General features: G+C 40.7%; 1 protein-coding gene across 1 annotated transcript in view; it reads right to left on the reverse strand.

Annotated features, from left to right (window-relative positions):
* Window positions 1–18,545: 18,545 nt before the first annotated feature.
* LOC309558475 (tryptase gamma-like) overlaps window positions 18,546–25,536 on the reverse strand; it is a gene marked incomplete at its 3' end in the record, with an annotated part of 28,924 nt that continues 21,933 nt past the window's right edge. Inside the window, exons 7-8 of the mRNA XM_082261546.1 lie at window positions 21,663–21,820; window positions 18,546–18,860 (exon numbers count right to left, since the gene is read on the reverse strand). Of these exons, the coding sequence (XP_082117672.1) occupies window positions 18,546–18,860; window positions 21,663–21,820 (473 nt within the window). The remainder of the gene's footprint in view (window positions 18,861–21,662; window positions 21,821–25,536) is intronic.

Consider the following 25,536-nt stretch of genomic DNA (forward strand, 5'->3'; position numbering starts at 1 on the left):
GTGACATCAGCAGAAAGCGGACTTCAGCCCGCTGTCTGTTGAAAATTGGTCACAGGAGTGGAGAACGGACTGTAATCCACAGGAGAAAAACAGCCAAATGACCTGTACATCTCTTTAAGATAAAAAAAACATCCTGCTTTCAGAACCTATTTAACCCTGATCTGTGGTCAGTGACCACAGAGCACGCCGGATGTGCACCACAGTGGGCGCGTGGGGGCATGGTTCTGGGAGGATGTCCATGGACACCCTCCCAGAACTGGACTACCATGCTGTCTGGCTATAGCGTGGTCTTGAAGAGGATACTTCAACCACTTTAGCCCCAGAAGGTTTTACCCCCTTCCTGACCAGGCTATTTTTTGTTATACGGGATCTTGTTGCTTTAACTGACAATTTTGCGGTCATGAGACGCTGTACCCAAATAAAATTGATGTCCTTTTTTCCTACAAATAGAACTTTCTTTTGGAGGTATTTGATCACCTCTGCCGTTTTTATTTTTTGCGCTATAAATAAAAAAAGACAGACAATTTAAAAAAAAATATATATTTTTTCCACTTTCTGCTATATAACATTTCCAATAAAAAAATGTAAAAAATCTAATTTCTTCATCAATGTAGGCCAATATGTATTCTGCTACATATTTTTGGTAAAACAAATCCCAAAAAGCGTTTTTTTTTTTTTTTTTACAAGTAATCAGTGATTTTTAACGGGACTTCGACATTGCGGTGGACAAATCTGACACAAAGTGACCCTTTTTGGTGATTAGTGACACCAATACAGTGATCAGTGCTAAAAAAAATGAACTGTCACTGTATAAATGACACTGGCAAGGAAGGGGTTAACATCAGGGGGCGATCAAAGGGTTAAGTGTACTCCTATGGGGTGCTTTTTAACTGTGGGGGGAGTGTTGTGTCCGTGTTTCTACTTAGCAGAAACACAAGATCTCCATTTTCCTCCCTCACAAAATGGCGATCTGCCTTGTTTACATAGACAGACCGCTGTTCTGCCTCTCCTCTGAACGACCGTCAGGTCCCGGCAACCATCGCATACGCCAGACCCGCTGATTGGCTCCTGCTATATCCAGCCACAGCTGAAGTTGGGGCACGTGCCCCAGACCTTGTGCACAAAATCACATATATGTGCATGATTTCACGTAGCCTGGGCCTCCCTGCTGCAGTATATCTGTGGTAGGCGGTCTGGAAGCGGTTAAGGTAGTTATAGGGCTTTTATGCCACTTCATCATTATCTATGAATAGTTGGGTATTTAGGGTGGTAATGGGGATCATCTTTGTTGTTGTAGAACAGCCTTTTTCAACCTTTTTTACACAGAGGAACCCTTGAAATATCTTTCCGGTCCCACTGAACCAATGCTAAATATCTACAACTCATGATACATTAGTGTGATGGTCAGTGGGAAGAATGCTCCTTACATTTGTGGTCATTGGAAAGAATTGTGTCATTGGGAACTTAACTGAGAGGCAGAAAGTGATTTCTCAAGGAACCTCTAGCAACCTCTGGCGGAACCCTAGTTGAGAATCCCTGTTGTAGAATCATCTTGCTGTGACCTCAGGAGAAGCTGTGGCTCCCTTAGATGCTCCTGTATCTGACACTGATAAGGAGGGGTGATGAGTGATGATGCCTTTGGTGCCAAGTTTGGTGAAAATGTTTTATTTCTTAGGGTATGAAATAATATTATCATGTTGTGTGTTGTATCGATTATTATACTATAAAACTATATTATTCTAATTTTGATTGTATTTCTTAATTTACTATAGATCTTACCTCCATTCAAACTCCTGATGAAGAAGTACTTCATTGAGTCAAACCTACTGAGGGTCACCGGGGAACCAGAACCTGAATAAATATCCTGCATTTTCATATAGCAAAACCTTAAATGTTTAAAAAAGTACAAAAGAAAGTTGCACCACTCCAAGTTCTGTGTATAATCCTCTGGTCCTTATTTACTCCAGGTGCTGGCTCCCAAGAGTTTGTCTCATTCGGCACAATACTGAAGTACAAACTGAATCCGCACTCCATGATGTCAACCCATAAGATTTATAAAAAGAAACAAGCTTCTTGACACAGTCCCTGCCGTAAGCCACACAGGGAATAAGACAGTGTTATCTGGATATGGATCGTAGATTTGAAATCTTCATAAAGTTTAAGGAACCAGTTGGAAGTCTCAAGTGTAGGCAAGTGGGGTTAAAATCATTACAACCATTAAAATTGGTACGATACCAGGCTGGTGTAACCAAATGTAGAAGGGCCAATGTCCATGGTTTAATGAAAGAAATGACTGGGACATAACCATACCAGGGTACTCTTTATACAGAAGAGACAGAGAAGGCAAGAAAGGAGGAGGAGTGGCCCTGTATGTGAAAGATAGCATTAAATCTAACCTAATACAAGTTGGTGAGGCCAACATAGAGTCAGTTTGGGTTACGTTGCAGTTTGCTAATCATGCAGTAACTCGTGTAGGTGTGATATATAGACCACCTGGTCAAGTTAAAGAACTAGATGATCTACTAGTTGAAGAAATAGCTAAAATGACAATGAAAGGAGAAGTTATCATTATGGGAGATTTCAATCTTCCAGATATAAACTGGAAAACCAAAATAGCAAGTTCTACCAGGAGTACAGATATTCTAAATTCCCTACTGGGGTTGTCTCTGCAACAAGTGATTGAGGAGCCAACCCGGAGGGAAGCCATTTTGGATTTGGTATTCACAAATGGGGATTCGGTATATGATGTCATTGAAGGCGAAACCTTGGGATCTAGTGATCACCAGTCAGTGTGGTTTAATATAAGAACTGTGAAAGAGTCACACCACACAAAAACAAAAGTTTTAGATTTTAGAAAAACAGACTTTTCAAAAATGAAATTAGTCATAAATGAGTCCTTATCAGACTGGAACGGATTACATGGAGTCCAGGAGAAATGGGACTACTTAAAAGGTGCATTATTGAAGGCAACAGAAAATTGCATTAGACTTGTCAGTAAAAGCAAAAAAAGGAAGAGACCACTGTGGTACTCAGCAGAAGTGGCCCAAATCATTAAAAATAAAAAGCTAGCATTTTGTAATTATAAAAAAACCCAGAGCAATGAAGATAAGGAAATCTACAAGATTAGGCAGAAAGAGGCCAAGCAAGTTATAAGAACTTCTAAAGCGCAGGCAGAAGAAAAACTAGCTCAGTCTATGAAAAAGGGGGATAAGACATTCTTCAGATATATAAATGAAAAAAGGAAATTAAAACAAGGAATAACTAAATTAAAAACAAAGGACGGAAGGTATGTAGAAGAGAATAAAGGGCTAGCCGACTGCCTTAATGAATACTTCTGTTCAGTTTTTACAGAAGAAAAAGAAGGAGAAGGACCTCCACTTGAAAGGATGACTAATGAATCGTTTGATGCATGTGTCTTTAAAGAGGAAGACGTTCTAAGATTGCTGTCTAGAGTGAAGACAAATAAGTCACAGGGTCCTGATGAGATACACCCAAAATTATTAAAAGAGCTTAGTGGTGAGCTGGCAAAACTATTAACAGATTTATTTAACCAATCATTAGTAACAGGAGTCGTCCCGGAAGATTGGAAATAGGCAAATGTCGTGCCCATTCACAAGAAAGGTAGTAGGGAGGAATCGAGCAACTATAGACCAGTGAGTCTGACATCAATAGTAGGCAAATTAATGGAAACCCTATTAAAGGATAGGATTGGAACATCTTAAATCCCATGGATTGCAAGATGAAAATCAACATGGGTTTACTTCAGGGAGATCATGTCAAACAAATCTTATAGATTTTTTTGACTGGGTGACTAAAATAATAGACGGTGGAGGTGCAGTAGACATTGCATATCTAGATTTTAGTAAGGCTTTTGACACTGTCCCACATAGAAGACTTATCAATAAACTGCAGTCATTGAGCATGGACTCCCATATTGTTGAGTGGATTAGGCAGTGGCTGAGTGACAGACAACAGAGGGTTGTAGTCAATGGAGAACATTCAGAACAAGGTCATGTTACCAGTGGGGTACCTCAGGGATCTGTACTGGGACCAATTTTGTTTAATATCTTCATAAGTGATATTGCAAAAGGCCTCGATGGTAAGGTTTGTCTTTTTGCTGATGAAACAAAGATATGTAACAGGGTTGATGTTCCTGGAGGGAAACGCCAAATGGAAAAGGATTTAGGAAAACTAGAAGAATGGTCAGAACTCTGGCAACTGACATGTAATGTGGATAAGTGCAAGATAATGCACCTGGGGCGTAAAAACCCAAGGGCAGAATATAGAATATATGACACAGTCCTGACCTCAGTATCTGAGGAAAGGGATTTAGGAGTAATTATTTCAGAAGACTTAAAGGTGGGAAGACAATGTAATAGAGCAGCACGAAATGCCAGCAGAATGCTTGGATGTATAGGGAGAGGTATAAGCAGTAGAAAGAGAGAAGTGCTTATGCCGCTGTACAGAACACTGGTGAGACTTCACTTGGAGTATTGTGCGCAGTACTGGAGGCCATATCTCCAGAAGGATATAGATACTCTAGAGAGAGTTCAGAGAAGAGCTACTAAACTAGTACATGGATTGCAGGAAAAAACTTACCAGGAAAGGTTAAAGGATCTTAACATGTATAGCTTGGAAGAAAGAAGAGACAGAGGGGATATGATAGAAACTTTTAAATACATAAAGGGAATCAAGATGTGTATAAAGAAAAAGTGTGCTGGATGGGGTAAGTGAAAAAGCAGCAACCTTAGAGCCAATAGGTGATATGAAATGAAAAAGAAAATCAGGTGCGCTAAATTCACATATGTCACACGTCAAGACTTGGGTGTGACACTATAATGAGTGACCAACCAACCTCTATAGTGTGTACCTGAGTTGATGTGCACTAAGAGGGTATATGGTGTTACCAGATACCCTGGTGCTAGCAAATGATAAGTGATGGATGAAGTAATGGTATATCAATGTGATAATATCAACATAATCAAATGGTGCTTCACAAATAATTCCAAATAAAGTCCAAAACTCCAGTGTGAACCACCTAAAGTGTATATAAACCCCTGGGGGGTACACAAGTCCCAAATTCCCACACAAATAATGATGCAATCCACAAAGGTGTATTGGGTGAAACTGTGAGGGTGCAATGGTTCCACCACCTTGATGGGGATTGGCCTCTTACCATAGGAAAGAGGTCAAGGGCGGATAATCAACCCAGTGATATCCTAGGGGTCCCGGGGATCACCATGGGATGTGCAGACAAAATTGGCCTCTTACCAGATCACTCAAAGTGTGGGCAAGTTGTCTCACTCTTGGTATTATGTCCCAATCCCGGTCCTCTATCTTCCTGGGAGTTCTCTCTATTATCCCGGATGGAGGCTTCAACTTGTGGCTCATGAAAATAAATCAGACCATAGTGCAGTACCTTGGGTGGTTTTATTAACAAAAGTAGATGCACTTACATTTAGACCGTCCGTTACGAATCACAAAAGCCAATTCCAATAATAGAGAGGCCGAGACCACCTGCAGTGCGGTCCGGTGACTAACGATGACGGCGCGGCGCTCCTCTCTGACGCGTTTCCACTCAATAGTCGTCTACGGAGATAGGAGTATACTCCTATCTCCGTAGACGACTATTGAGTGGAAACGCGTCAGAGAGGAGCGCCGCGCCATCATCGTTAGTCGCCGGACCGCACTGCAGGTGGTCTCGGCCTCTCTATTAGTGCACATCAACTCAGGTACACACTATAGAGGTTGGTTGGTCACTCATTATAGTGTCACACCCAAGTCTTGACGTGTGACATATGTGAATTTAGCGCACCTGATTTTCTTTTTCATAAAGGGAATCAACTCGGTAAAGGAGGAGAGCATATTTAAAAGAAGAAAAACTACCACAAGAGGACACCGTTTTAAATTAGAGGGGCGAAGGTTTAAAAGTAATATGAGGAAGTATTACTTTACTGAGAGAGTAGTGGATGCATGGAATAACCTTCCTGCAGAAGTGGTAGCTGCAAATACAATGAAGGAGTTTAAGCATGCATGGGATAGGCATAAGGCTATCCTTCATATAAGACAGGGCCAGGGACTATTCATAGGATTCAGATATATTGGGCAGACTAGATGGGCCAAATGGTTCTTATCTGCCGACACATTCTATGTTTCTATGTTTCCACTGGGTCCGGCGGGCAGGATGGAATCGATCCGGTGTGGTGTACAGCAACCACCCGCTGACACTGAGCCACAGACATCTCTCTAAGAAATCTCTGCTAAGTACCATCTGCATCTAATCAGTCCTTCTAACATAACCCAAATGACATCCAGTATACATCTACATGGAAGGTGGCTGGTGGCCAGTGAGTAGAGTTATATGAAGCACAAAGTCCAGTAATGTACTTCAGCGCAGTTTCTGGTGGAAGAAATTCCAGAGCCTCTTGGCCTTACTGGGCAGTCTTGTTTCCTTTTTAGAGCTGCTGTAAGCCACGCCTCCAAAGCATTTTGCCCCAAATTGCTTACTCATAGATACATGATGTTACCTGAGCAGTGGTAACAAAGGGAGGCTGTATATTTGGAGTAGTGATGCAGATGTAACATTAACCCAAAATACATTTGAACTCTTCATGGTTCCAGCAGCACATAACATTGATTTCAATGGCACCCGTTCCCATATATGCGACTTTGAAAATCAACGACTTTGAAAAGGTATCTGCACTACTTTGATGTAACTGTTGATGCAACTTTGATCGAGAGAGTGTAAAGTTGGATTAAAGTTGCACTCAAAGTCGCACTCTAAATCGCACAACTTTAGAGTCGCACTAGTGGAAATGTAGCCACTAGGTTAGAGTGGGACTTTGAGTGCAGCATTGATCCAACTTTAGACTCTTTGGATCAAAGTTGCATCAAAAGTTGCATCAAAGTAGTGCAGGTACCATTTGCGTAGATGGGAATGGGTGCCATTGAAATCAATGGGCTGGGAATTGTCATGTGACTTTGTGTGTCCAAAGTCGCATCACTGCAAGCTGACTGAGCCCCTAGAGCGCTTCCAGCTACACTGACTTCCTTCTCCTATGGTAGTCTTTATTAAACCTCCCTGGCGGTATGCTTCTTTCCGATTTTAGGTGCTGAAAGCAGTACCATTATTTTGCATGTAATTCTTAAGAATGAGCAGCCCAAACCAACTATTTACATATGATTTTTTTTTTTTTTACTGTGCGTTCTTCTTTATAACATCTCGGGTATGATAAAGTTTGAAACACAAAATCATAAATTATAATATAATAAATAACTATAAATAAGTTAAAATATGTATGTATGTATGTATGTGTATATATATATATATATTTATATATATATATACATAAAATGTACAGTAAAACTGCAGGAAAGGGCACTGGGGGGCAAATTAATGTGAATTTATTTTATATTGTAATGTATCAGTGTGTTTGGTGAGTTTTACTGTTTGAATTTGCCGCCAGTTCCACCCCCCTGTGAGCGTCACATCGCAAGAGAAGGAAGCCGGGGCTCAGAGCATCAGGAGGAAGATCCGGCTGCCGCACACCGCCGGGATACATCGCTGGATCCCGGGGACAAGGTGAGTACCCTCTCTACCAGGATCCAGCGATCTTCCTAGCGGTACCCCGAGTGTGGCTCGGGGTTAATGCTTTTGGCACTGAAATTTAACCCCGAGCCACACTCGGGAATACCACTAGGAAGGTTAAAGCCCAGCACAGCTATACTGTATATGTGCATCTCCCCACCCAGGTCCTGTGTAATTGGCTCTTTTTTATTTATTAATTTACTCATGAATTAGGATGTATAATGCAACCTTACTGATGAGAGAACACTGGGCGGAAACCTATGATTAGCTCCTCCCATCCTGTATATGCCCACTGGCTACATAGGAACAGTGCCCTTCCCTGAAAGTGATGTCACTGGCTTTCAGTAGCCACACCCACTCGCTGCTCTTGAATTCAGAAGGAAGAGGAATTGAAGTCATGTGACAGCACTGAATACTGCAAAATAAAGGGAAAAAACTGGGATTTTTTAATTTTGACACATAAGGCTGAACTCTGCTCACATTAGTAATTGCAGGGGAGAATTTAAGGTATTATGCTGTACTTCCGCTTTAGGCGTTTCTTTAACCAGGCTGTTTGCTGTGTTTGCTGCCTTATTTTGTTAGTGAACGTGCACCCTTCACTTGCCAAGATTGTGGTGCCATTACCAATGGATGGCACTGCAAGAACAGCATAATTTTTTTGGCCATTTTGCACACCCTTATATGCTATACAAGTGTGGATGCAGGCTTAAAGAAGTTGCAAAGTCAGAAGGTTTTTTATCTTTATGCATTCTATACATTAAGATAAAAAGCCTTGCTGTGTGCAGCAGCCCTCCTCAGCCCCCCAATACTTACCTGAGGTTCATCTACATCAAGCGATGTTGCAAGAGTGTCTAGGCTGCCCCTCCTCATTGGCTGAGACAGCAGCGTGGAGCCATTGGCTCCCACTGCTGTCAATCAAATTCAGTGAGCCAATGAGGAGCGAGAGGAGGTGGGGTAGGGTCGAGGCACCATATCTGAATGGCCACAGAAAGCTGTGACTCAGCTCAGGTGCCTCCAAAGCAAGCTGCTTGCTGTGGGGGCACTCAACAGGAGGAAGGGGCCAGAGAGACAAAGAGGGACCCGAGGATGGAATGTTTTTTTTTTTTTTAACTCAACGTTAAAGAAGAAAACATTTGCTAGGAAACTTCAGAGCGAGTTAAGCAAGCTGGGGCACACTAACTCCATGGCTTCTTCCCAATGGTCACCAGTCAACTCTCCTACATCCTCCTCCCACTAAGCCATGGCTCTACAAGTATGGTTCTCCAAATAAGTAGTAAGAATCATATTATAACAGAAATAAAATTAGCCCTTTTTTGTGTCCGATTGTCGCATCATGATAAAAATAGGGGTAGGGGAGAGGTGCATGTCTCCAGAGAGGGTTTGGGCCTTCATTGCATGTTGGAGGAGGGTGGAATGTTTTTTGTATTTTTTGGCATTCGGTTGAACTCAATGGACTTGAATTAGAATTTTTTCCCTTTTTTTTTGATAAAGAAAAACTAGCTGGCAGGGAAACACAATGTTTATTTCCTTGTAAAGCATTTTTGTGCACTTTGTCAGTGCTGGTGTAGTAGGTTGTATACATCCTACTTATGTGCCACTTCATAAGCAGTTTTAGGGCACTTCTAGGCAGGTTTCTTTTGGAGAAATGTTGCTTTAAAATGACATTTAAGCATTAAAATTGCTGCTCAAAAATATGTTTTGTATTATTACATGTCCCCCAGGTCAGTGCCTCCTTGCCATTTTTTTGACAATCCTCAGCCTTACAGTCAAGAAATTGCTATTATTGATTTATAGATTCAGATCCAGTTGATTTTATTTGTGTTTCGATTCAGTATCCAATGTTCTTTGAACCCTGTTCAAACAGAACCCAATTACATTCAGATAGTTTCCACTCCCCAGTCTGAATGTCTCTGACCCACCCATTTCATTCATTGAATTCCAGTTCTTTTAATCATGGAGGCTTAGCATAAGATGTGAGTGTTATCCAGGGTGGTCTGCATGCAGATGCTGCCTGCCTAGGTCTACCCACTCCTCCAGTTTCACACCCACCCATCAAGGCATTTTGATATTTTCATAATTCTTCCCAAGAGCCAGCCTATGTTTTGCATCATGGCTAAGGTACTGAAGCATGAGACTTCCAAAAAATATCACAGCGCCCTGCCAGCCCCTCCCACCAGCCACGGTCTACCTGCATTGTATAGAGAAGCAATAGACCTAGTGATGACACTGATCACTGCAAGTTTTAAAAAAAAAAAGTGTGGAGGGGCTTCAGAGGCAAAGAAGCAGCCGGCCCATGCCCAGCAAAACCGGTCAGGCGTACTTATTATCCATCTCTACTCCTAGCCCCATTTGTGATCGGTTGGTATAGAAGTATGGACTTTTGGGAGATGCACTCATCTGTATGAGAACCATGGTTCCACTTCTTTATAAATCTACTGGACAGATGAGTATACTACCATTTGCCTGTTTCTACAAACATAGCCATTAACTCTGTGACCTGAGGGTCCTATTTTGATCATTTGGAGGACATCTATTTGCCTGGTTGTGCGAGGGAGGTTTTGTTCACACAGTCCATTTTGGAATCAATCACCAAATGCTACATTCAGCTTGTGTATCTGTCTTTGCTGAACATTTATCCGCCTCTGGACTACACTAGCTTATATCTTCCCAAACTATTGTGGAAAATTTAACGGTATAAGCTAATCGGAAATGTATGTTTCCTCATTTGTCGTTCCATTTGGTGTTCTCAAGTACCAGCATTTATGAGGTTTCCATCACCTTTTACAAGGACATCACCATTGAATGATCTAAGGCTTGCTCTTCAGTAATATTGAACTGTCTTTTCTCCCATAGTTCTATTACCATACATGAGATCACCATTTTCAGCACTTTACTCCTTGAATGCTTTTCTAATACATTGATATATATATATATATATAGGGGTTCATATGCAGATACAGTATATGGAGTGAAAGAGGTGGATATGTGTGTGTGTTTTTAGGTGTATGACGTGTATTTTGGTACCATTTTTATGCAACTATTTTTGCACATTTTTCACTGTTTTGTGATATCCCTTTTTTGAATCATGAAGTACATTTATTCTTTACAGCCCAGTAAGTATTGTTATATACAATTTTATATAACTTTTCCTCTGGGTGGTTGAGTTCAAATCTGTTTTTTCTAACTCAGTTTCTCCAAATAATGGAAAGGATTGAACCAAGTGCTAAGAGCAATATTGTCCACCACTCTACCACAAGGGTTGCACTATGAACGCCATATATTAAATATTATACATAAAAAGGGGGGGGAGGGGGGATAAGGAGTTGAGATAAACAACAAAAAGCAGAAAAAAGGGGGGGGGGAACTAGATCAGATAACATTTAATAGAAAACTGACAACTTTTGGGTCTACCATCTCTAAAGAAGGTAAGAGGTGGTTTAAGACAGCTGCATGCATAAGGCAACCTTCCAAAAATAAAAGTCCAGTAACTATCCTAAGTGGTTATAGCAGTATAGTCAAGTGCAATCAACCATTCTTGCATGTAATATGTGGAGATATAAGAACAGAAGAAAATATAAGACATGAAAAGTGGGGGGGGGGGAGTTTGGGACTTTGGATGAGGCGTGTGGTCATGACCATAAATTATACAAATAATTATAAATGTATGTATATTCTCATATGGGTAAATTTATTAATATGCACAGATGGTAACAGCGTAAAAACAGTAGATATCATACATAATTCCAATGATCAAAACATGTCAGGAGATATACATTCGCATGTCAGAATGATATAAAAAACCACACGCCTCATCCAAAGTCCCAAACTCCCCCCCACTTTTCATGTCATTATTAGGGATGGAGATACAAACAATCCTTGTAACCTCACTCAAAGTCCCGTTTTCCCTTTCTCTGTCTTTATCCAAATAGGGATGGAGGCGTGTGACCATCATTGACCATACCCTGTTGTTCATGCATTGTCTGTTACATTCAGGGAGCAGGCCCTATTAACTCGGGGGTCGGCAATACTACTATATAATTATTTGATGTTATATAATCATATTTAATATACACACTATCATGCTTGGACAATGGTCTTGTCGGGAGCAATAGACATTGCTGTCATGACCATTTTCCCTCGGGGCTTGCTGTTTGGTGGATATCTTCTTTCTTCCCTCTGCTCCGGGAGCTGCGACGCGCCCTGGCCGCCATCCCCCTCCTCCTTCGTCCTTGTGACGCGGAGGTGGGAGCGGCCAGGCCGCGGCGCGTCGGCGCCACGCCCCTTCTGTGCGGTACTAGACGCCAATCCCTTGGTGCTCTGGCCGGCACGCTGACGTACCATCCACGTTCCTGCACGAGGTTGGCTTGGTGCCCACTCTGGTTTGGCAAGCCGCCAGCAGTTGCTGGGGCTTCCCCCCTGGAACAGTGAGCGTGACGCTGGGAGCTTTTCCTGTGCGCGCTTGGATGGAACTCTTTCAACTTTTCACTCTCTCATTGGATCATTGTTATTGCTATTCTTTTCCATTCCTCTCCGGCCCTATTTGACCTTGGAAGTCATTCACCCACAATTGGTAAATATATTTGGGTTCTTGGCTACTTCTTTTCCTTCCTATTCCTCCATTTCACTCTCTGTATAAACGGCTTTCCTTACTACACAGTTTTCATCTTGGTTATCCCTTCCTACCCATTTTTGTCTTCATATTTTCCTTTGCTACTCACTGGTTTGTTCATACTCATTCCATGGTCACTCCAACTATGCTATACTCTCATCACAGCTTTACTTGTACTCCCATTAGTACACAGCATGCATATTTTTATGGGGCACCTCTTGCTCATCCGTACTATTTGGTTTTTCTTTTGGATTTTCCTCTGGCTTTGGGAGTTTTCCATACTCTCTTCTTTATCTACTCTTGAACCATCTCACCATTTCGTCAATATACTCTATTATAACATATCTACTCCAATTTACTCTTAGAAACCATACGAAATGGACTATTGAGATGATGATTTTTCTCCCAGCCAATATGATTCTCTTATCCCATTCTAACGGTTCACCCCCATGCGTGCCTGGCATTGCTCCCTCAGCTCCCGGGGCGGATGGTACAGGGGTTCTTCCACAGCAGGTCACGAGAGGCAACAGCTCCAAAATCCAATTTCATTGTAAGCCATCTTTAATATTTACTCATTTGCCCAAGATAGGCGTTTATATATTCTCACATACATTGTGACTCTCATTATATTTCCCTTTCCATAGTCAATCATTTGCACCAGCTACTGAGGAAGTGTTACACACACGAAACGCGTAGAGAAATTATGATGCAATTCTGTGGATTATGTATTTATTTTGTTATACAATGTTCCTTGTTCTTACAATTATCTTTTTTAAATCATTCTGACATGCGAATGTATATCTCCTGACATGTTTTGATCATTGGAATTATGTATGATATCTACTGTTTTTACGCTGTTACCATCTGTGCATATTAATAAATTTACCCATATGAGAATATACATATATTTATAATTATTTGTATAATTTATGGTCATGACCACACGCCTCATCCAAAGTCCCAAACTCCCCCCCACTTTTCATGTCATTATTAGGGATGGAGATACAAACAATCCTTGTAACCTCACTCAAAGTCCCGTTTTCCCTTTCTCTGTCTTTGAAGAAAATATAAGAGGGGGGAAAGGAGTAGAAGACCAAGTGGAAAGTGAAAGCAGAAAAGAAAAAAAGAGTAATGTTCTGCTCGACCTTCCTTCCACAGCCTCTAAAGTTCCCCAACGTATATTAGTGACTGCAAATACCTAATCCGGGGGATCCAAACTCTTTCAAATGTAGCTTGTTTGCCCTGTAGAATGCAGGCCAGTTTTTTTTTTTTTTTTTGTGAAGCATGATCTAAGATATTTTATTGGTTAGTCTTAGATTTTAGTGGTTGCGTAGTTGGAGTTTCCCATGCTAGGGCTATGTATATCTTAGCAGCCGGGAGGATGAAAAGAAATGCAAGTTCTGGAGTGTTTGGGGATCTCATCCAAAAGGTCACTGAAAAGTGTAGTTTTTGGCTATAATAACACTGGTCACTAAATATAAAAGAATGAAAGTTCTGGTCCAGAATCATTGAACCTTCGGATAAGACCACAACACATGATATATAGTACCCTCTTGCCAACCCCCCCTATAGCATAGGGGCAAGTCATCCCAATACATTTTGGTGATTCTGGATGGGACTAGATACCAAGGAGAAAGCACTCTGTAATTTGCCTCAGCAATCATAGTATTCGGGATTTGTCCGAAGAAAAGGAAAACTTTTCAATTGAAAAACAGATGGCAAAAAATCACAAAAAACTGAAAGAAGTATTTACACTTTTCACACTCTATCCAAAATAAAATAAAAAAAATGGCTGTAGATCTACTTTAAACTGACCCATAAAGTTAGACATCTCAACACTTTCTGACCATCTCAAGATGTTTGCAGGATACTCAGGTGATACAAGAGCTCCTGTTAATGCTGTGCAGAAAGGTGAGGATTATTCTCAGTGATCTGTCATCCATCAGTATGAGGCCACCATAAACATTTTTTCTTTTGAGGAATTTTTATTGATTTTATAAATTAAAAAAAAAAGTTACAGACAGCATCTCAAATAGAACACAATTCAACAAAATAGTAAAGTGAGTAGCAGAGCAGCACAGATGAAAAAACAATAACATCTTAGAAATCAATAAAGTAAGTTAACATTGAGATTTAGCCAACCATGAGGAGCTTGTCAGGTGGTTTAAATTTGACATTTATGGACACCTCAAAGGAAACTTGTTATCACCGAGACATGAAGACTACCACTGCTAATCTCTGCACCTGAAATTCCGATTTGACTGGCTTTGTTTTAAGACTATCTATCCCAAATACTTTTTTAGATGATTAACTTTTTGATCTCTTACATTCATGACTCAGAAAGTGCTAAAACCTCCATGTTTTATTCTTGACAGGTTTTCTTAAAGATTTCCCAAAATTAGGATGATTCAGACCACATTTCAGAAGTTTTTGAAAGTTGGGTTAGGCCAGGACTAATCAACCTTTCTAGGAGTTTGCTCATTCCTAATTTCCTTTACTCTGCGCTGTTAAGCAATGAGATGGATAAGGTGAATGCCGACAACTAAAATGTTGATGTGTCAGATTCTGGAATGCTTATTAAAACTAAAGTTTAAGCATAAAACATATTTAAACAAGTATGTATTTATTTAAAGACATTGGATATGTTGATGAATTTGTACATAAAAGTAGCAGCAGTACCTATAGTAAATCTGTCTTACTGCCAGCCTGTTCCTTTACTTGGCAGCTCTAAGACTGGGGGAAGGCAACTCACTTGAATTGATGGCATTTGGTGGTGGAACTCACCTTAAAATGTGACATGGGTGTAATTTTTGCCACCGAAGCAGCATGTGCACCACCCAATCTGGCTGGCATGTAAGGTCAAGATGGGCTGTAAAACTGTGCCCCAACCTCATATTTTTCAGAATCTCCTGATTCTTGCCAGCTTCCAGCCCTGACCACTCGTGTGCAGCAGTGTGAATGTAGCCTAAAGGAAAAGTTTGGCAATAGACCCCCTATCAACTGATTTTGGGTCTCAAAAGAACAAAAATAAAGGTACTGTGTGACCCAAAAAAGAAGTATGGATGAGACAGGTTTGACCATACTTCACTTTTAATATTTTTCTCATAATATAAAATTTCCTTATAATATTATAAATCATATACCTTTCATCCACAGCACAGGACTCTAGTAGTAAACTGTCTGTGCTGACAGCTATCCTATTGCCTGTCCTAGATATGTAGTACTTTATGTTAAGATCAATGACAACAAAAAAAAGTTAGGAGGTCCCTACTAAATTTTGTTATGGGGCCCCAGGATTTGTAATTATACCCCTGACAGGATTTTACATCTTTTAACAACTTCAGATTTCACACCTGTTCACCCTTCTATGGACCAGAGCAATTTTAACCACTTACCGACCGCTTACTGTATATTAACGTCGGCAGAGTGACACCTACAGGCAGAATCACGTTAATAAACGGCATCTGCCTGGGAGGAGCTAGGGGGCGAGCAAAAGTGCTCCCACCCCCGATCGTCAGCGAGGAAGCTGGCGCATGTGTCAGGCAGCTCCGATTGCCGCCTGACACCCTTGATTCCCCCCTGCTGAGAGAGAAGGAGGGTCTGCTGATGTAAACACAGCCGTCCGTCCTTCTGCCTGCAATGATCACAGAGCCCATGTGATCCTTCTATATAGGATCGCATGTCTCTGTGTAATTTCAAAAGCCCAACCCCCCCCCAGTTAGAATCACTCCCCTAGGCTCACATTTAACCCCTTGATCACCAACAGTATTAACCCCTTCCCTGCCAGTGTCATTATTATAGTAACAGTGCATATTATTTAGCACTGATTACTGTAGTAATGTCACTGGTCCCCCCAAAAGTGTCAAAAATGTCAGTCAGGGGTCCGATCTGTACACCACAATGTCGCAGTCCCGCAAAAAAACACAGATCACCGTCATTACTAGTAAAAAAAAAAACACTAAAAATGACAAATCTTTCCCCTAGTTAGTAGACGTGATCACTTTTGCACAAACCAACCAAAATACGCTTATTGCAATTTTTTTTTTTTACCAAAAATATGTAGCAGAAAACAAATTGGCCTAAAATGTTAAAAAAATTTGATTTTTAATTTCTTTTTTGGGAATGTCATATAGCAGAATGTGAAAAAAATATATATATATACATATATATATATATATATATATATATATATATATATATATATATATATGATCATATAGGTGATCAAATACCACCAAAAGAAAGCTCTATTTGTGGGAAAAAAGGACGTCAATTTTATTTGGGTACAGCGTCGCACGAACACACAATTGTCCGTTAAATTCACGCAGTGCCAAATAGGGTCTGGTCATTAAGCAGGAAAATCTTCCAGTCCAGAAGTGGTTAAAACTTCTGCTAAGAGCCTGGTTATTAGGTGATAAATTTGTCATTACGTAAGATAGCAATGTAATACATATATTGCTTTTTGAAGGTCAAACAAGGCTTTCTTTTCATGAATATTGTCCTGCAGCAATGATTTTCACAATTCTTTGGACAATTTCATATAATACAACTAAACAAAAGGCACGTTTTATTTTTTGATCAGTTTTAGTTTAAAAATAAATAGAGTTACTGCATGTAAAAAGTGTACATTTCATTCTGTAATTTGTCCTGTTTAAAACAACACTAAAATTAGGATTTTGGTAAAAAGCATTGCAAAGTTATTTAACAAATGAAGTAAAGAAGATTTTTTTTTATTTTGCCCTTTTTCCAGTGTGATACATGTAAAAATATTAATACATTAAGCAAACAAAAACAGAAAAAAGTTTAAATATTAGTTAATAAAACAGAAAAAAAAAAAACAAATCACCATGAAAATTATAATTTAATGGAGAAGGAGAATAAGCAGTTAATAAAGGAGTAAACTAAGGGTTAATAAGGTTTTCAACAGAGGAATATCTATTTAAAAAACTTTGTTGCTTTAGCTGACTTAATTGGAAAATCAAACTTCATTCCATTGATCTGTAGATGAACAAACAGAAAGTTACAAAATGAAACAATGTTTCGTTGTATCTTTCTGTAATTGTTGCTGAGCAATGTTGTTGATAAACACTGCTAGACTGCTTTTTTTTTTTTTTTTCAGTTCCTGCTGCTTGGACCTTCTCTGTGTACTCGGCAATGCACCTATGATTAATCAGAGCTAAATTGCTGTGTATTATGACATGGGACTGGAGGTACTAGAAACATCTTGTGTACAGTGATGACTTTTTTCTGGCATGCCCAGAGTCTGCAGCTGGTTAAAGGCTCAGATAGTTCACACATCTGTGTATGCAGTCTTTTGCCTGGAGTTCATGTGTCAGATTTCAACCTTCCCTCACTGCATGCAAAAGAACTGAATGTGGCAATCAGAAATGTAAACTTTACTACAAAGCAAGCAAAAATGTCATCTACCTCTGCAATACGTGTAAATTTCCTCATGTTTTGTCTCTTTAAAAGAGAGACCCAATGGAAAATACCTACAGATTTGCCAGAAAATCAGTGAGCTCTTAAATTGTTGTGCCTGTTTTGAACTTGCATCCCAAGTCATGTGGACTACAGAACCCCCCCCCCCCCCAAGTGAACATGATAAGAAAGGGAGGTGTTCTGTTGCCCAAACACCTAGCCCTAATGTAGCCACCACATTCAAGGACTATTAAGTAGACTATATTACATTTTTGTCTTTGACTTTGAATAGGCTTTAAAGCAGTTGTACAAGGCTGAGGAATTAAAAAAAAAAAAAAACCTGTAAGACAATGGCATATTGTGCTAGTATGCATCACACGTACCTTACAATAAAGCCCTCCAGTGATGCCCGCTCGCCGCTGAGATGGCGTGTGGGAGCTGCGGTTACCTGTATGGCCTCTGAAGGTCCAGCACTGTTAGCCAGACCTTCAGAGCACATGCGCCGATCATGTCATCAGCTGCATGCACTATGAATATCTCCTAAACTCTGCAAGTTTAGGAGATCTTCACAGTACCTACAGGTAAGCCTTATTATAGGCTTACCTGTAGGTACAAGTGGTGTAACAGAGTTTACAACCACATTAAAAAGCTCCTCAGCCTAAACAAATACCTCCGTATTTCCATAAAAACTTAAATTATTTTCCATATGTTGGCAAAAGAAGACAGTTTGGTTGATTTATTAAATGAGTAGAACATGTTCAATTTGTAACGTGAACTTTTTGACTTAGCTCGTCCTAATTACTTAGCACATCCAATCATGTGTGAGCTCAAACACATTTTTTTTTTTTTTTCCATCCATGCAAATTGGCATTCTATGCAAAATGAACTTTCTCTATGCCTGTCTACATCAGCAGAGACGGCTGTTTATGGCTATATTAGTGTCAGCAGAAGAATAGTTGAGACCAGGATCACCCAGCGATAGTGTGAAAGACTGGAAGTTAGTACAGGAGCATTGGTGTACCCCGTGCTGGAGAGACTTCCTCCACATGTCATCGTTGGTGTAGGGATATTTGAGACATAATTGAATGTAACAGTCAAGTAGGTGCTGATCCAGGCTTGGTAGGATGTCACCTGTGTGTACACTCCAGGGAAGTTGGGGTATGCGCAGCCTATTCCCGAACTCACAATTCCAACCTGGTACCATACACCCTGGACCTTACACACCAGAGGTCCTCCTGAGTCACCCTGTAAGACATCAATAATCATTAGCTGCACCAATATCTATCTGTTCAAGATGAATCAAGAAAATGTTTGAGTCTTGGCTTTTCTTTTAATGTGTCAATAAAACTAGTTAAACACTCAGTAAATGGGTACGGAATTGGCACTGCGCAAGAACTTTAAGAAGTTGCAACCAAGTCCATGGTTATTTGCTTAAAGCAACTTTGTTGTAAAGTAAAAAAAAGTAAAAAATCAGGACCTGCACAGGAAGAAGAGTTACACTCTTACCCACCCTTCCATACATTCTCCTGTTTGCACAGCAATGGACTTGTCGTCACATCTAACATACTTATGGGTGTGTCACATGATTGGTCCCTGACTGACTTTGTGGTTTCTCAAGCAAACTTCTACATCCCTACAGGGCACAGTAGCGATGGTCAGCAGATGGACCCACAGTGCATGTCGGGGGTCACACTGGTTGAATGTGAAGGTCCTATTTTACATTTTTGAACTTAGTGATAGAGTCAAAGAAATAGGGCAGCGAGGAGAGAAATGGGGTGCAGGAGAATGGTATGTAAATGGTAACTGGAACGTAGAGGATTTCTAACCCTTGTGTATGTCATATGCTTGCTCTGTCGTTCTTTTAGCCGGCTTCTAAATCCCTACACAGCACAGTAGTGATGACCAGCAGATGGAACCGCAGATCATGGTGGGGGTCAAATTCGAAGATTCTTGTTGCTGAGCAGAACAAAGATTGGAGAAATGGATGGTGAAGGTCATGCGATTTGACATTTTTGTACTTAATGACAGTGTCAAAAAAAATGTAGCGGGGGGGGGGGTATAGAAGCATGTAAATAAGGAAAGGCACATAGAGGGATTCTAACCCTTTTGTGCATCATACTCATACATATACAGTGTAGGTTGGAGTTGAACTCAAGCTAAAACTATTTTAGTGTAAAGGGCCACCTAATTATAACATTCATGCAAGTGTAACAAATAATTCACAAAATGTTTGTAATATGTGTGTAATAGTTTCCTTGCTGTCTCCTTGTTCCTTGTTGGTAAACTTAAACTCATAAAATGTGATTCTAAGAGAAAAAAAGCTTTAGAACATTTGACCATGAGAAAAAAAAAATCGAAATTAAAACCCGCGCTAAAAAATAAGTGCAATTACTACCTGCATCAGCTGTACACTTAGATAAAACTAAGAATATAAAGGGGTTACAATGTTAAAACAGCGCTACCAGGTAGGTAGGTGTAAACAACATAAGGTGCATCTGTGCAAAAATACAAATATTAGAATGCACTATAACGTATTAATATAAAAGTGCTCTCGTGTACAAAATATATGCTCATAAATATATGCTGTGCTTATAAATAAATACTAATATAGTAACACATATATGATTAAAACCACAAATATATGTGCCAAATTGTGCAAAAAAAAAAAAAAGGTGCAGTCCAGAATAGTGAAAAGTCCACTTAAAGTGCTGATAATCGTGCTCCACGCAAAAAAGTGCCAAGTGCTTGCAACAGGCCCTCTTGGGGATCCACTCACCAGATCTTGGTAATTCACAAGCCTTTAACAAATACCAAGCAGACACCTCCAAACCAGCCTCCAACCTCAGATGAGTAGTGCTAATGAGCCTCGGTGTCCCCAAATGGACAGTGGGAATAAGCCTCCAAACATTCCTCCAAGATAACTCTGCACATAAACCCTCAGGCAAGAAGAGAGGAAGGAGCCAAAAATAGTGAAGCCCGTAGGTTGATTTTTATTATAAAAGCATAAAATACTACTTACAAACAGACGATAAGTTTAGGCATTAAAGAAAGTCAATCTCCAAGATTATCCAATACACTTCCGGGTACGCTGCGGGCGTGCGTTCCAGGGTGGTTTGCGGAAGTGACGTGGTATGACGATCAGCTAGCAGGAAATTACGTCAACGCGTTTCGCCCGCCTATCATGGGCGTCATCAAGGACTTGTCAAAAAGTGCCAAATTTGGCCCTTTTTTACATATATTTGTGGTTTTAATCATATATGTGTTACTATATTAGTATTTATTTATAAGCACAGCATATATTTATAAGCATATATTTTGTACACGAGAGCACTTTTAGGCCCCGTTCACATAGGGGCGACGCTACTTCGCACCGCGACCTCTGAGGTCACGGTGCGAGCAGCGCGCCGCGACCTCGGAGCGGCCGCCACGGACTTCATAACATTGAAGTCTATGGCGGTCGCCCTCCTGGTCGCCCCAAAGAAGCTCCGGACCCTTTTTCTAAGTCGGAGCGACTTGTGTCGCTCCTATTAGAACGGGTCCGCAGCTTCCATATGGGAGGTGACCTACGACGACCTGTGAGGCGACCAGGTCGCCTCACAGGTCGCCTTAGTGTGAACCGGGACTTATATTAATACGTTATAGTGCATTCTAATATTTGTATTTTTGCACAGATGCACCTTATGTTGTTTACACCTACCTACCTGATAGCGCTGTTTTAACATTGTAACCCCCATTTGACCATGAGAGTTCATAGGCTAGGAACAATCGACCGGTGAGGGAAACACTATGTGGGAGACTTGTGCACTGTGTGCAGCCTATGGTAAATTTTGTGCAAAAGGTCCAATGAATAGATGTTTGGCGAAATGAACTTCCAGCTGTAGAGTGACGTGATATGTCTAGCAGTGGTATTATTACTATTGATAAATGTGTCAGCTTCTTTCTTGTTGTTATTAGGTGACAGAGCAGGAAAGAATAACTTTGTTTAAAAAAACAAAAAAAAATCTGGCGCTGGAATGAAAATGTTAGAATGTTCTTGATGTCACTCACCTGGCAGGAGTCCTTTCCCCCATCCTTGTATCCGGCACAGATCTGATCATACTGGATAGTGATGTCACCTCCTGCATTGGTATACATTTTTTGACATGTACTGCGGTCTATTAGGGGAACCATGACCTCCTGGAGGGTCCCATAGGACACTGCACTCCCTGGTGATAAAACACAGAAAAGAAGATGAATAAAGGTCATCCTTGGCTGGGGCTAAACATAGACTGATCACCTTTATGTTCTGTTCACACATGTGCATTGTGCGATTGCACTTAAAATTGCGCGGTTTCTCATAAAGCCCAAAAAAATTTGTTTCTTTTTTACAAAAAGGACTGCAGTGCTATTCATTTTTAACAGCACCTCAATGCACCTTGCTAAAGTGAGTAAGAAATCAAGCAAAAACAATCATGCTTGCATAGTTCCATGCATTTTGGTGCGATTTAGATGCAGAAGGCAGCCTATACATCTCTAGCATCTGGGCGAGTTGCGAGTCATAGGAATGCTGGACCTGTCTTATGGTGTCAGAGTGGAGATGGGGGATATGTTCTACCCCCTCCTGCCTCGTGGCCTCTGCTTGAATGTCCGTTTTTAAGTCTGTGATAGCGGTGGGCTGTCTTAATATACGCGGCTACCTTTTGCAGGTCTAGCAGGCTTAGTGGGAGTGCCATGGGCAGTGGGAGCGTGTATACTGACCCCTCCATGTGTGCGGCCATGTCCGATTCACTCCCAGGCAAGCGTGGTGTTGGGGCCTGCGACGCCGCCTGGCTGTCTGAAGTTTGAGTGTGGAATAGATCCGATATGTTTGGGCCCGAAGCCTTCGGTGTCCGTGAGGCCGATACACTTCGTCCGAGTCTCCCCATGGTTGTTTCAAGGCGGTGGGACTCCCACAAAAGAAAATTATACACCTTGTTGTGCCGGAGCTCCTCTGTTAGGCGGCCATCCTGGTCTCTGGTTAAGCCACACCCCCTCATGTACCTCTTTGATGAGATTTAGATGCAGTAGGCAGACCATTCAAAGAATGAACAGCTCTACCACAACACAGAAAAATGCATAAAAAGAAAAAAAAAATATATATATATATTTATATATATATATATATATATATATATATATATTTGTGCTCCCACATCACATATATATAACCCTAGCCTTAAATCTGAACTCTGGGCAAAAAAACATTCTTGTAAATATATTCCTCAGTCACCACAAAGGATATTGATCCACTTTTTATACCAAATGCCTTTGTAAACCCAACTTTAATTGAATAAATCTAGCAGTGACATCATTACTGTGCTGTACAGAGCCTGTGCAGAGAGCAGAGCTGTTGGAGGAGCCCAGAAGGGAGGGACCCAAAAGGCTCTACTCACTACAGGCTGCCTGCAGAAAACTACATGAGGGGGCGGAGACAAGACCAGTCACTCTGTACAAAGAGAAAGTGCAGCAGTGACTGGTCTTCATTACAGGAAGCTCCTGCACAGATGTAAAGTTTCACACTGGATTACTGCACAGATCTGGAGGAAATACACAAAGCACACCATAATTGAAGTTATACACATGCAATGTTTGCTGACTCTGGACCTCAGCTTTAAAGAGTTACTACCCCTTTCTCCAAAACATTTTTTTCTGCCAGAGAGTTTTTATTTGACAATAAATAATTTGGTATATGCGGTATATCATATGGCCAGAACATTATGTTGACACACCATAAATCATTGAGACATGGATTCACTAGATCTCTGAAGGTATGTTGTAAAATGTGACACCAAGCCATCAGTATCATATTCTTTTAGTTCATTAAGTTGCGAGGTGGGGTCTCCACGGGTCAGCATGGACACCATGACCAGTCTGCGGCTACACAGCGCAATACACAGTAAATTGCAATGCTCTGCGTGTTCTGACACTTTTCTATCAGGACCAGCATTCACTTTTTCAGCAATTTGAGCTACATTAGCTGACCCTCATCAACTATTGAATAAAACGAGAAAATCTACCACCATCATCCAGGAGTAGAGTTTGTAATGAGGAGTTTTTTTTTATCAGAATCATAATTTTAGTGTAATTTCAAACCGAACAAAACACAGAATAAAATGCATTTATTTATTTATTTAAAATAATTAAATTTTGTTTTAAAATAATAATAATAAAAAAAAAATAAAAAATTAGTGTTGCTAGTTTTGTTGCATTTAATTGTCTTAGGATTGAAAGCCTTGTTTGTCTCTAAAAAAACAATATACAGTATGTATTACATTGTTGTCCTAAGTAGGGATGAGCTTCGAGTTCAAGTCGAACGTAATTTCGACTCAAACATCGGGCGTTTGTGTGTTCACTGAACACACGAACAATTGGGGCGCTCGGCGGGAAGTTCGCCTGCCGATGAGCGTCCCATAATGTACTGCACTGGTGTGGTGAATAAATTACTGATTGTCTGATGATTGGCCAAAGCATGCACATGACCTGTATGCTTTGGCCATTCACAGCACAATGTCCGTGATTGGCCAAAGGCTCATGACGTCAGGTTCCTATAAAAGAGCTGTCAAACTCAAACAGCTCATTACGCAGGAGGCGTGTGAAGAGGCAGGAATTTCTTTCTTTTTTTTTTTTTCCATTTTATGGGTGCAGCGGTGGGCGACGTGATTGATGATAGATTTACATCGGGGTACACTATTTTTTTATTTGTATTTGTTAATAAAGGACTTGTGAAAAACTGTTTTTTGTCTTTGTTTTTTATGTACACTTTTTTGGTGAATGGGTAGGGGTACGAGGTACCCGATATCCATTCACATGGGGGGGGGGCAGGATCTTGGGACCCTTGTCCCCATCTCCCCATGTTGATGGCAAGTGGCTGGGTTTGGTTCAGGAATGAGGGGGGGGGCGCCCCCCCTCCCCCCCTATCCTGTCCAGCCAGGCTGCTTGCTCGGATAAGGGTCTGGTATGGATTTTGGGGGGGACCCCATGTCGTCCTGCTATGGACTGGGGGGGCCCATGCCATTTCTTTTCATTTTTTTTATCTGTATTGCCGGGAGCCGACAATACATTACAGCTGCGAGTAAGTTTAAATAACATTTTTTGCTTTAGAACTGTCAGTATTGCTGCAGCAGGCTACAAACATCGCAAAAATGCGCCACTTTACAGGCACATTAATGCCCCCCCCCCCAGGCAGGATATATAAAGGAATTTTTCATTTTTATTGTTTCACTTTAAGCATTATTAAAATCAGTGCTCCTGTAAAAAGGATAGTTTTTAAAACATTTTTTCTTGCATTGGTACATATACCCGGGTCCCTATACACTTTTTTGGGCAATAACTTGAATTTAAGCCTTTAAAATTAGGACTTTTGATTTTTCATGTTCGAGTCCTATAGACTTCAATGGAGTTCGCATGTTCTAACAAACTTTTCTTCCATTCGCGGTGTTCTGGTGCGAACCGAACAGGGGGGTGTTCGGCTCATCACTAATCCTAAGTAATGACAAAATGATCACAGAATAAACAGGCCCAGAAATGTAAAAATGTCTCTGGTCCCTAGCTGGGAGTAAACAGCTGTGAGAGGCAAAGTGATTGATCAAGAAATAAATATTGGAGTGTATTATTTCTCAAACAATAGTGAGAAATATTGTGCACAGTATGTAAGCACCTTTGTTAGGCCACAAATTAGTAGGGAGAGACCAGGCAGATTTTATCATGAAATAAAAATTAGAGAGTAACATTTCAGACACAATAACCAGATATGTAGAACTGGGTGTAGCACTGTTCAGCATGTGTAGTAAAACAGCAACTTCTGTATGTCTTCCTACAAACACTCTGTCAGTATACACTATCTATTCCAGGTCTCTAAAATACACACGGACAAATGGCTTTTGGAAACCCTGAAGGGGCTGGA

Source organism: Pelophylax lessonae (genome assembly GCF_965119305.1).
Source record: "Pelophylax lessonae genome assembly, chromosome: 6".
Lineage (NCBI taxonomy): Eukaryota > Metazoa > Chordata > Amphibia > Anura > Ranidae > Pelophylax > Pelophylax lessonae.